Below are 13,264 nucleotides of genomic sequence, written 5' to 3'. Positions count from 1 at the left end.
CCTCATTCTCCGTCTTTCCAGGGAGAACTACCCCAGTTTACCCAATCTCTCCTCATAGCTAAGACCCACCATGCCAGGCAACATCCTGGTAAACCTTTTCTGTACTCTCTCCAAAGCCTCCACGTCCTTCTGGTAGTGCAGCGACCAGAACTGGACGCAGTATTCCAAATGTGGCCTAACCAACGTTCTATACAGCTGTAACATCAGATGCCAATTTTTATAGTCTATACCTCGTCCTATAAAGGCAAGCATGCCATATGCCTTCTTCACCACCTTCTCCACCTGTGCTGCCACCTTCAAGGATCTACCAGAAAACATTAAAGCAGAATTAGGCCATTCAGCCCATTCTGCCATTCAATCATGGCTGATTTTTTTTCCTCATCCCCATTCTCCTGCCTTTTCCCCATAACCCCTGATCCCCTTATTAATCAAGAACCCATCTATCTCTGACTTATAGACACTCAATGACCTGGCCTCCACAGCCTTCTGCGGCAAAGAGTTCCACAGGTTCACCACTCTCTGGCTGAAGAAATTCCTCCTCATCTCTGTATTAAAGGGTTGTCCCTTTAGCCTGAGGTTGTACCCTCTGGTCCTAGTTTTTCCTACTGGTGGAAACATCATCTCCACGTCCACTCTGCCCAGACTTCGCAACATCCCGTAAGTTTCAATAAGATCTCCTCTCATCCCTCTAAACTCCAATAAGTACAGACCCAGAGTCCTCAACCATTCCTCAGGTTGACCCTTAACTGTCACTCAGTCATTTCAAATGCCCAAAGAAAGTCTGAAAGGAATGAAACCAGATGGACCACCCGGCATCAACTTAGGCACTGAAGAAAAATAAACAACAACAACAACAGTCCAGTCAACCCTGCAAAGACCTCCTTAGTAACATCTGGGTGCTCGTGCCAAAAGTGGGACAGGTGTCTCATTGTCAAGCAACAGCCTGACTCCTAGACATCACTATCACTATCCTTGGGCGTGTTCTGTCCCACTGGCAGAGGTGGCAGCATAGTGGTATACAGTCAGGAAGGAGTTAGCCTGGAAGTCAACATCAACTCCACACCCCAAGTCCAATGACATCAGGTCAAACATGGGCAATGAAACCAAATGGCCTCTCTCTGTACTGTAGGGTTTCTATGATTCTATAATTTTCATCAACTTCAGGAAGTGTAGTGGAGGACACACTCCTGTCTACATCAATGGGGATAAAGTGGAAATGGTCAAGAGCTCCAAGCTTCTAGGTGTCCAGATCACCAACCTCTCGTGGTCCATCCATGCCAATGCTATAATTAAAATAGCCCACCAATACCTTTACTTTCACAGAAGCCTTTGACATGACCCCTCATAGATCGTAGAGCCCTACAGTGCAGGAACAGGCCCTTCGGCCCATCTAGTCTGCACCAAACACAATCCCACCCAGGCCCTACCCCCATATCCTTACATATTATACCCACTAATCCCTCTAACCTATGCATCCCTGGACATTAAGGGGCAATTTTAGTATGGCCAATCAACCTAACCCGCACATCTTTAGACTGTGGGAGGAAACTCATGCAGACACAAGGAGAATGTGCAAACTCCACATAGACAGTGACCCGAGCCAGGAATCGAACCTTGGAGCTGTGAAGCAGCAATGTTAACCACTGTGCTACAGTGCCGCCCGTACCGTACTGCTTACGGCAGACTACTACAGAAGATGAAGTCGCAATGGATGAGAGGTGAGCTGGCAAGGTGGATACAAAACTGGCTCAGTCAAATAAGATGATGTGGAGATGCCGGCATTGGACTGGAGTAAGCACAGTAAGAAGTCTCAACACCAGGTTAAAATCCAACAGGTTTATTTGGTAACACGCCACAAGCTTTCGGAGCACTGCCCCTTCATCAGGCGAGTGGGAGTTCTGTTCACTAACAGGGCATATATAGATACAAACTCAATTTACAAAATAATTGTTGGAATACGAGTCTTTATAGCTCATTGAGTCTTAAAGATAAAGACAATGAGAGCGGAGAGAGGGTTAAGCACAGGTTAGAGAGATGTGTACTGTCTCCAGCCAGGACAGTTAGTGAGATTTTTGCAATCCCAGGCAAGTCGTCGGGGGTTACAGATAGTGTGACACGAACCCAAGATCCCAGTTGAGGCTGTCCTCACGCGTGCGGAACTTGGCTATCAGTTTCTGCTCAGTGACTGCGCGTTATCGTGTGTCGTGAAGGCCAACTTGGAGAACGCTTACCCAAAGATCAGAGGCCAAATGCCTGTAACTGCTGAACTGTTCCCCAACAGGAAGAGAACACTCTTGCCTGGTGATTGTTGAACGGTGTTCATTCATCCATTGTCATAGCATTGGCATGGTCTCCCCAATGTACCATGCCTCGGAACATCCTTTCCTGCAGCGTATCAGGAAGACAACGTTGGCTGAGTTGCAAGACTGTGTACCGTGTACCTGGTGGATGGTGTTCCCATATAGATGATGGCATCTGTGTCGATGATGTGGCATGTCTTGCAGAGGTTGCTGTGGCAGGGTTGTGTGGTGTCGTGGTCATTGTTCTCCTGAAGGCTGGGTAGCTTGCTGCGGACAATGGTCTGTTTGAGGTTATGAGTTATTTGAAGGCAAGAAATTTGGGGTGTGGGGTTGGCCTTGGTGAGATGTTCATCTTCACCGATGACATGTTGAAGGCTCCAAAGATGATGTCATAGCTTCTCTGCTCCGGGGGAGTACTGGACGACGAAGAGTACTCTGTCCGCCATGTCCATTTTTGTCCTCTGAGGAGGTCAGTGCAGTTTTTTGCTGTGGCGCATCAGAACTGTCGATTGATGAGTCAAGCGCCATATCCTGTTCTTATGAAGGCATCTTTCGGCGTCTGGAAGTGTCAGTTACGATCCTCCTCATCTGAGCAGATCCTGTGTAGACGGAGGACTGGTCCATGGGGGATGGCTTCTTTGACGTGTTTAGGGTGGAAGCTGGAGAAGTTGAGCATCATGAGGTTATCTGTGGGCTCGCGGTACAGTGAAGGGCCGAGGTGACCATCCTTGATGGAGATGTGCGCGTCCAAGGATGCAACCAATTCTGGACAGTAGTCCATGGTGAGTCTGATGGAGGGATGGAATTTGCTGATGTCATCATGTAGTTGCTTTAGTGATTGTTCGCCATGAGTCCAAAAGAAGAAAATGTCATCAATGTATCTAGTGTATAACATCGGTTGAAGGTCCTGTGCAGTGAAGAGGTCTTGTTCGAACCTGTGCATGAAGATACCAACATACTGAGGTATGAATTTGGTCCCCACGGCTGTTCCGAGTGTCTGGATGAAGAACTGGTTGTTGACGGTGAAGACATTGTGGTCCAAGATGAAGCGGATGAGTGCAAAATTGCATCTGGAGGTTGGCAGTGGTCCATGTTGAGTACTGAGGCAGTTGCTGCAGTGCCGTCTTTCTGGGGGATGGGGTAGAGTGTCGAGACATCCATCGTGACGAGGGGTGCCCCTGGTTCAAATGCTCCACGTGTGCTGAGTTTCTGTAGGAAGTCCATAGTGTCGCGACAAAAGCTGGGGGTTCTTTGTACAATGGGTATCAGGATGCCCTCAACATAGCCAGAGGTTCTCACACAAGGTCCTATTGCCTGATACGTTGGGAATGCCAGGTGTGTTGGCCTTGTGTATTTTTGGGAGGCAGTAGAGATCTCCAACATGTGGAGTACGTGGAACGAGAGCACAGAGTGTGCTCTGAAGGCCCAGATCAAAGGTCTTGATCAATCTGTTGAGTTGACGGGTGTGTTTTAACCCTAACCCTTCGTCGTCTAGTGCATCCCCGGAGCGGAGAAGCTACATCTTCTCCAGAGCCTTCGGCATGTCATCGATGACATTCGCCAATGCCACACTCCCACTTCTTGCCTTCAAACAACCGCACAACCTCGAACAGACCATTGTCCGCAACAAACTACCCACTCTTCAGGAGAACAGCGACCACGACACCACACAACCGTACCACAGCAACCTCTGCAAGACGTGCCGGATTAATTGACACAGATGCCATCATCTCACGTGAGAACTCATCCACCAGGTATATGGTACATTCTTTTGCAACTCAGCCAACGTCATCTACCTGATACAAAGAACAAAGAACAACCCGGCACGGGAAACAGGCCCTTCGGCCCAATGAGCCCGCGCCGCCGCATCATCCTACACCTATTCTACCCTGTGTGTCTACGAATGGAACCCCTAACTTAGCCAGATTCAGGGGAGAAGAGTGTCAATTTGGTAAACCAATCAGCCTAAGAGCACATCTTTGGGGTGTGGGAGGAAACCAGAGCGCCCGGAGGAAACCCACGCCACCACAGGGAGAATGCGCAAACTCCCACAGACACAGGCCCAAATCCATGTATCTGCACAGCTAGCAGTGATAGTCACCGAGCTGTTGCAGCACCTGTCTACCGGTCCAGGATCAAGCACACACACCGACACGAAGTACTAGGCCACTCCCGGAACCTCCAAAAGCAGCCCACGCACGACCCACCGTGTGCATGCCCCTCGTTTGACAACAAGGTGGACCTCCACCTGTGGATTAAAAAGACAAAAACGTCAACATACAAGTCTGCATTTCCGGTGTCTCCCGAGGTTCTCACCTTATTTAATAGCCCCTACTATAACCCTCCATCCTCGTGTCGCTCATGTGTCTATCTAATTGAACCTTAAACGAGTCCAACGTTCCTGCCTCCACCACCCTACTCGGTAGCGTGTTCCATACCCCCACGACCCTCTGCGTGAAGAACCTTCCCCTCTCATCCAAATTATACCTCTCCCCCCTCACCCTTAGATCATGACCTCTCATAATTGTACCCAGTCTAGGGAGCAGTCTGTCACTATTAACTCTATCTATTCCCTTCAGTATCTTATATACCTCTATCATGTCTCCCCTCAATCTCCGTCTTTCCAAGGAGAAAAGTCCCAGTTTCTCCAACCTTTCCTCGTAACTCAGTCCCTCCATGCCAGGCAACATCCTGGTAAACCTCCTCTGCACCCTCTCCAGAGTCTCCACGTCCTTCCGGTAGTAAGGTGACCAGAACTGGACGCAGTACTCCAAATGCGGCCTAACCAACGTTCTGTACAACTGAAGCATTAGACGGCAGCTCTTATACTCTATACCCCTTCCTATAAAGGCTAGCATTCCATAAGCTTTCCTCACAACCTTCTCTACTTGTGTCGCAAACTTCATAGATTTGTGAACCTGCACTCCCAGGTCCCTCTGTATTTCTATACTCCTAACTGGTCTACCTTTTATCACGTAGCTCCTCTCTGCATTATTCCTTCCAAAATGCATCACCTCGCATTTGTCAGGATTAAATTCCATCTGCCACCTATCTGCCCAATGTACCAACCTATCTATATCCCGTTGTATCACCTGACATTCCACTTCAGTATCCGCCAACCCTGCCATCTTGGTGTCATCCGCAAACTTGCTGATCACACCACTTACGCTCTCTTCCAAGTCGTTTATGTATACTACAAAGAGGAGAGGTCCCAGTACTGAGCCCTGCGGCACACCACTGGTCACTGGCCTCCAGCCCGAAAAGGTCCCCTCAACAACTACCCTCTGTCTCCTATTTCCCAGCCAGTTCTCAATCCACCTAGCTACCTGACCTCGTATCCCATGCACCTTAACCTTTTCTACCAGCCTACCATGAGGGACTTTGTCAAACGCCTTACTGAAATCCATACAGATGACATCAACGGCTCTCCCATTGTCAACCGTTTTTGTCACCTCCTCAAAGAATTCCACCAGATTCGTAAGGCAAGACCTCCCTCTAACAAAGCCATGTTGCGTATCCCTAATCAGATCGCAACGCTCCAAATGCTCATACATCCTACCCCTAAGTATTTTTTCCATTAATTTCCCTACCACCGATGTCAAACTCACCGGTCTACAATTTCCAGGGTTATCCCTACTACCTTTTTTAAACAGCGGTACCACCTTTGCTCCCCTCCAGTCTTCTGGGACCTCACCTGTGTCCAAAGAAGAGACAAAGATTTGCGCCAGAGGCCCAGCAATTTCATCTTTCACCTCCCTAAGCAGCCTGGGATAAATACCATCAGGCCCCGGAGCTTTATCCGTCCTTATGCTACCTAAAAGCCCTAGCACTTCCTCTCTCGTAATAGATATTTCCTGCCACTGATCCACAGCTCCCTCCAAGACACCGCATGACACCGAACCCCTCTCCTTCGTGATACGCTACAGGAAAGGATGTTCCGAGGCATGGTACATCGGGGAGACCACACAGACGCTACGACAACAGACGAACACTGCTCGACAATCACCAGGCAGGACTGTTCTCTCCCTGTTGGGAACACTTCAGCAATTACGGGCATTCAGCTCTGATCTTCGGGTAAGTATTCGCCAACACAGCCTTCACAACACATGACGACGCAGAATCGCTGAGCAGAAACTGATAGCCAAGTTCCACGCACTTGAGGACAGCCTTAACCGGGATCTTGGATTCATGTCTCATTATCTGTAACTCTCACAACTTGCCTAGAGTTGCAAAGTCTCACCAACTGTCCTGGCTGGAGACAATACACATCTCTTTAACTTGTGCTTAACCCTCTCTCCACTCACACTGTCTGTACCTTTAAGACTTGATTACCTGTAAAAACTCACATTCCAACCATTATCTTGTAAATTGAGTTTGTATTTATACATGCCCTGTGTGAACAGAACTCCCACTCACCTGATGAAGAGACAGTGCTCCGAAAGCTTGTAGCTTGTGCTACCAAATAAACCTGTTGGACTTTAGCCTGGTGTTGTGAGACTTCTTACACAGTAAAGAAGACAGAGGATAGCAGTGGAAGGGTGTGTTTCTGAATGGAGGGCTATGACAAGTGGCTTTTCTTAGGGATCAGTGGTGGGACCTTTGCTGTTTGTAATATATAGAAATGATTTGGAGGAAAATGTAACAGGTTTGATTAGTAAGTTTGCAGATGACACAAAGGTTGGTGGAATTGCGGATAGCGATGAGGACCATCAAAGGACACAATAGGATATGGATCGATTAGAGACTTGGGCAGAGAGATGGCAGATAAAGTTTAATTCGAACAAACGTGAGGTAATGCATTTTGGAAGGTCTAATACATTTAGGAAATATACTGTAAATGGCAGAATCCTTAAGAGTATTGATGGACAGAGGGATCTGGGTGCACAGGTCACTGAAAGTGGCAACGCAGGTGGAGAAGGTAGTCAAGAAGGCATACACAGCATGCTTGCCTTCACCAGCCGGGGTACTGAGTTTAAAAATTGGCTAGTCACGTTGCAGTGTTACAGAATCTTAGCTAGGCCGCACTTGGAATATAGTGTTCAATTCTGTTCGCCACACTACCAGAAGGATGTGGAGGCCTAGGAGAGGGTACAGAAAAGATTTACCAGGATGTTGCCTGGTATGGAGCGTATTAGCTATGAGGAGCGTTGGAGAAACTTGGTTTGTTCTCGCTGGAAAGACGGAGGTTGAGGTGGCAACCTGATAGAAATCTGCAAGATTATGACAGGCATGGACAGAGTGGATAGTCAGAAGCTTTTTCCCAGGGTGGGAGAGTCAATTACTAGGGGGGCACAGGTTTACAGTGCGAGAGGCAAGGTTTAAAGGAGATGTATGAGCAGATTTTTTACACAAAGAATGGTGGGTGCCTGGAACCCGTTGCCGGGGGAGGTAGTGGAAGTGGATACGGTAGTGACTTTAAGGGGTGTCTTGACAAATACTTGCGTAGGATGGGGATGGAGGGATATGGTCCCCGGAAGGGTAGGGGGTTTTAGTTGAGTCGGACAGCATGGTCAGTGCGGGTTTGTGCTGTAATTTTCTTTGTTCTTTGAAATGTGATATGTCCACAACAACTCTCACCAACATTTACAGATGCAGCATAGAAAGCATTCTTCCTGGTTATGTCACAGCTTGGTATGGCTCCTGCTCTGTTCAATATCACAAGAAACTACAAAGGGTGATGAAAGAAGCCCAGACCATCAGACAAAACAACCTCCCATCCAATGACTCTGTTTACATTTTGCGCTGCCTCAGAAAAGCAGCCAACATAATCAAGGATCCCATGCACCCGAATAGACCTACCTCGTGTTAAGTTGATCCTTCTCTATACCCTATAATTTTAGCATTACATTCTCTCCTTCCCTTTTCTAATTACAGTATGCTTTGTTTGCATAGTGTGCAAGAAACAATACTTTTTACTGTATACTAATACATGTGACAATATTAAATCAAATCAAGATATCTTGCAGATCACTATTAACTAGAAACTCTAAAAAAGATCAGGGACTGGAAATTCTGCAACAAGTTACTCTCTTCCTGACTTCTCAATGCCTGTCCACAATCTACGAAGTACAAATACAATCCACAAAGAACAGAGAACAGTAAAGCAAAGGAACAGGCCCTTTGGCCCACAAACCTACATTGACACATGCCGCCTTTCTAAACTAAAGACCTTTTGCCTCAATGTCATCCATAATTGCTCAATTCCCTGCCTCTGCATGTATCTTCAAGATGCCTCCCAAATGTTGCTATTGTGTCTATTTCTGCCACCTCCTCCGACAGCACATTGCAGGCACTTAACACACTCTGTAAAAAACTTGCTTCTCTCATCACATAGAGACATAGAAACTAGATGCAGCAGCAGGCCAACTGGCCCTTCAAGCCTGCACCTCCATTCATTATGATCAATGCTGATCATCAAATTCAATATCCTGATCTCCCCCCTTCCTCCCATATCCCTTGATCCCTTTTAGCCCCAAGTGCTATATCTAATTTCTTCTTGAAATCACATGTTTTGGCCTCAATTACATTCTGTGGTAGCGAATTCCACACATTCACCACTCTCTGGTTAAAGAAATTTCCCCTCTTCTCAGTTCTAAAAGGATTACGCCTTATCCTCAAAAGAACTATGACCCCTAATTCTGGGCTCCCCCATCATTGGAAACATTCTTTCTCAATCTACCCTGTCTAACCCTGTTAGAATTTTATAAGCTTCAATGAGATCTCTCTCACTCTTCTAAACTCCAATGAATACAATCATAAACGACTTAGTCTGCCCTTATATGACAGACCTGCCATCCCAGGAATCAGCCTGGTAAAACTTCACTGTATTCCCTCCAAAGCAAGGCCATCCTTCCTCAGATAAGGACACCAAAATTGCACACAATATTCCAGGTGTAGCCTCACTAACATCCTATACAATTGCAGCAAAACATCCTTATCCCCATACTCAAATCCTCTTGCTATGAAGGCCAGCATACCATTTGCCTTTTTTACTGCCTGCTGTACCTGCGCACTTACTTTCAGTGACTAATGCACGAGGACTCCAAGGTCTCTCTGAGTATCCATCTCAATTTACATTCATTCAAGTAATAATCTGTCTTCCTATTATTGCTGCCAAAGTGGATAACATCACATGCATCCATGTTATACTACATCTACCATGCACATACCCACGCACTCAGCCTGTCCAATTCACGTTGAAGCACATTTGCATATCACAACTCAGCTTCCCACCCAACTTTGGAGATAATACATTTAGTTCCCTCTTCCAGATCATTAATATATGATGTAAACAGTTGGGATCTAGCACAGATCCCTGTGGTACCTCAAGTCACTGCCTGCCAATCAGAAAAAGGCCCATTTATACCAACTCTTTGCTTCCTATCTGTTAACCAGCTTTCTACCCATCTCAAGGCATTACCTGCAATTCCACGTGCTTTAACTTTACATAGTAGTGTATAACTTGAGACCTTGTCTAAAGCTTTCTGGTTCTCCTCCAACTCTACTAGTTACATCCTCAAAAAATTTCAATAGATTTGTCAAGCATGATTTCCCTTTTGTAAATCCATGCTGACTTTGTCCAAATGCTGGGTTCTGAAATCCTTGATAATAGACTCGAGGACTTCCCCAATACCGACGTTAGGCTCACTGGTCTATAGTTCCCAGTTTTCTCTCTACCTCCCTTTTCAATAGTGGGCTTATATTAGCTAGCTCCTTTAAACTCCTCTCTTTTTACCTTAAACCAATGACCTGTAGTAATTACAATTTCTACCCTGGGAAAAAGACTCCAACTACCCATGCTTCTCATAATTTTGTAAACCTCTATCAGGTCCATGCAATGGAATACTCTGAGTGCAGCACCGAGAAAACTTATGGTGGATCATTAACAACCAAAATAATAAAAGATAATTGTGAACAAGATTCTCAGGTAGAGAATCCCCAGAATGAGTGTCCGCAGTCACTGTCCAGAGGGATACGGCGAGTGTCCAGAGTGACTGTCCAGTGGATCCAGTCAGTATGCAGTGACTGTAGTGGATGGCCGCGCTCTCTCCTGCGGGACTCACCACTCCGTTGCTGATGCCGGTTTTGGAGGCTCCTCCTCCGCCCGCAGTCACCACCAAGTCGGCCCGCGGGACGCTGACGGTGTAAAGCGGGAACGGAGCTCGGTACAACTCGGGGGCTCCGCGGCGACCCATTGCCTTCAGGTTGGGCTGCCCGACGCCGAATCCGGTCCCGGCCTTTCCTAACTCTCGGGTTCCGCTTCCTGGACTCGGCCTGACTGCAGACACATCAGCACTGGGACGGACAGGTGACCCACAGAGGGTGTGGCCCACAGGCGCCATGTTTGTGCGGGGCTCCGGGCGCCATGTTTGTGCGGGGCTCCGGGCGCCATTTGCTCCCGTCTTGCCACCTTCTCATGCTCACTCCGAGGCTGCCTTCACCCTCTTACTTCTTCTCCAAAACCATATTTCACCCACCGTGAATCTTTTACCTTGTTCCGAGGCCCACTTCTTGAAGGTGCTCGCTTTTTCACTCTCAGTTGCTGATATCTTGCACAGTCTGACTAAGACAGGTGGGTGGACAGACTGGTATGAGCTTTGCCCACCCAGTGACTTGGGGCTGCAAAGTGCAGCATCTCGGCCTTTTGGAGTTTCTGTGTGCCAATCTGAGAAATAACAGCACACAGTAAAATTTGAGGCATGTATGCAGGTTTAAGTTTTGAAATGTAATGACTGAAATTTTGTTAAGGACTGCAAAAATGATTTTTTCTGCACTGTTTGCTATTTTTAGACATGTAGGTTTGCAATGGTTTAATTGAGATCTTTATAAATAAAGTATATTTTTGAAATAAAATCATATCGGCCTTTTGGCTAAGATCAAGTGTAGTATCGACATGCTGTACTTGGTTGAAATCATTAAGTTACATTTTAGCTTCATTTGAAGCAATTTTTTAAAGCGGCCTTTTGGCTAAAATGCAAATGAGATCAAGCCTTGGAGGAGGAGCTATACCTACTCCAATCAGCTTGGATCATGTAGATCAAGCCCGAGCCAGGAGATGAGAGCCCTGTCTTGTCAGCTTGGATTGGGAATGTCTCAACTTGTTGGGACTCTGAATTGGATTTGATTTGATTGGATTGAATTGGAATAAAGAATAAAAAAATTCAGATAAGCATACTTGCTTTTTGTGCCAAGTCTAGAAAAGCATGCTTGTCTGTGGGTGTTGTTTGACTTGGAACATTAAGGCATATGCCATATCGTGGTTGGTTTTTATAATTGATAAAAGTTATGCTAATTTTTCTTATTACATTTTAACTGTGTTCTTAAATAAACTTGGTCTAACAAAAGCTTCCTAGTGGGTCACTTGAATCATACCTGGAGTGAAACATCTTATACTCACCCATGCCAAATTCAAAGCTAAAAACTTAGGGTCTAGGCTAACTTAATAAAACACCTTGGAGTTTCTGGTCTGGGTTGTAACACTCTGGCTTCAAATTCTTTCATTCTTTTGAGCAGGACAGTGAGACAAATTGGATAGCTTGACTAAACAGCATCTTTCCGTGCTGTACAGTTCGATCTCTCACCTTCAATTCCAGTTAGAATTTGTGTTACTCTTTGCAATCCTATTCCTCAATCATTTTGGGTTTCTCTGTTCTACATCAGTAGCTGTATTATCTTTCTCACACTGTGGTGACCAATTAAACATGTTATTCTAAAAGCGGTCACACCAACGATTGATAAAGTGGTGGAATTAGAGCACCATTCACCTTTATTAACCATTATCTAATGGGAGATAAAACACTGAGACTGCTTGTGTTCTGAGCACTGCACCATTGTGAATTGCTTCTATCCCTGGAAGTTGGACAGGTACCTTCATTTAATATATAAAGGAACAGAGTGAGTTTGCTTGTTGTAATATTGTCAAAGGGTTAAAAGGAAACTGTAAAATGATTGGGAGGGACAGAAAGGGTTAAACTTGCTGGCACATGAAGATAAACTTTCTTTGCCCGTTGAAGTGGTGGAGGCTGCCTCGCTAAATATTTTTAAGACGCGGGTTGATGGGTTTTTGATAAGAGAGGGGATTAAGGGTTATGGGGAGAAAGCGGGAAAGTGGAACTGAGCAGCGACAGATCAGCCATGATCTTATTGAATGGCGGGGCAGGCTCGAAGGGCTAGATGGCCTACTCCTGCTCCTATTTCTTATGTTCTTAACTGTCTCTTAGACTAGACAGTCACAGTGGAAAAGCGAATTGTGTGGAGGATGCGGAAAGTCTGCAGAGAGATCTGGATAGGCTGAGTGAGTGGGCGAGGACCTGGCAGATGGAGTATAATGTTAGCAAATGTGAAGTTATCCACTTTGGAAGAAATAATAGTAGGATGGAATATTATTTAAATGGTGAAAAGTTGCAGTATGCTACTGTGCAGAAGGACCTGGGGGTCCTTGTGCACGAATCGCAAAAACCCAGTCTGCAGGTGCAGCAGGTGATCAAGAAGGCGAATGGAATGTTGGCCTTTATAGTGAGGGGGATAGAATATAAAAACACGGAGGTCTTGCTGCAACTGTACAAGGCACTGGTGAGGCCGCAACTGGAGTACTGTGTGCAGTTTTCATCCCCTTATTTGCGAAAGGACATATTGGCCTTGGAGGGAGTACAGAGGAGGTTCACCAGGCTGATACCGGAGATGAGGGGGTAGGAATAATGGTAGGATTATTACTTACGTGGAGAAAAACTGCAGCAGGCGATGGTGCAGAGGGATCTCGGGGTCCTTGTGCATGAGTCGCAAAAACCCAGCTTGCAGGTGCAGCAGGTGGTCAGGAAGGCGAATGGGATGCTGGCCTTCATCGCGAGGGGGATTGAATATAAAAGTAGGGAGGTCTTGCTGCGGCTGTATAGAGCATTGGTGAGGCCGCAGCTGGAGTACTGTGTGCAGTTTTGGGCGCCGTACTTACGCAAGGATATTTTGGC

At 46.4% G+C, this 13,264-nt stretch overlaps 1 protein-coding gene across 1 annotated transcript in view; it reads right to left on the bottom strand.

Moving 5' to 3' along the window:
• Positions 1–10,615, bottom strand: part of preb (prolactin regulatory element binding) — an 81,335-nt gene extending 70,720 nt beyond the window's left edge. Inside the window, exon 1 of the mRNA XM_080200888.1 lies at positions 10,364–10,615. Coding sequence (XP_080057014.1) covers positions 10,364–10,495 — 132 coding nt within the window. The 5' untranslated portion in view covers positions 10,496–10,615. The remainder of the gene's footprint in view (positions 1–10,363) is intronic.
• Between the last annotated feature and the right edge of the window lie 2,649 nt (positions 10,616–13,264).

This window comes from Carcharhinus amblyrhynchos, chromosome 12, assembly GCF_965287045.1.
Source record: "Carcharhinus amblyrhynchos chromosome 12, sCarAmb.v2.hapA, whole genome shotgun sequence".
Lineage (NCBI taxonomy): Eukaryota > Metazoa > Chordata > Chondrichthyes > Carcharhiniformes > Carcharhinidae > Carcharhinus > Carcharhinus amblyrhynchos.
Note: the sequence above shows the minus strand (reverse complement) of the source record. Positions and strands in the feature narration are given on the sequence as shown.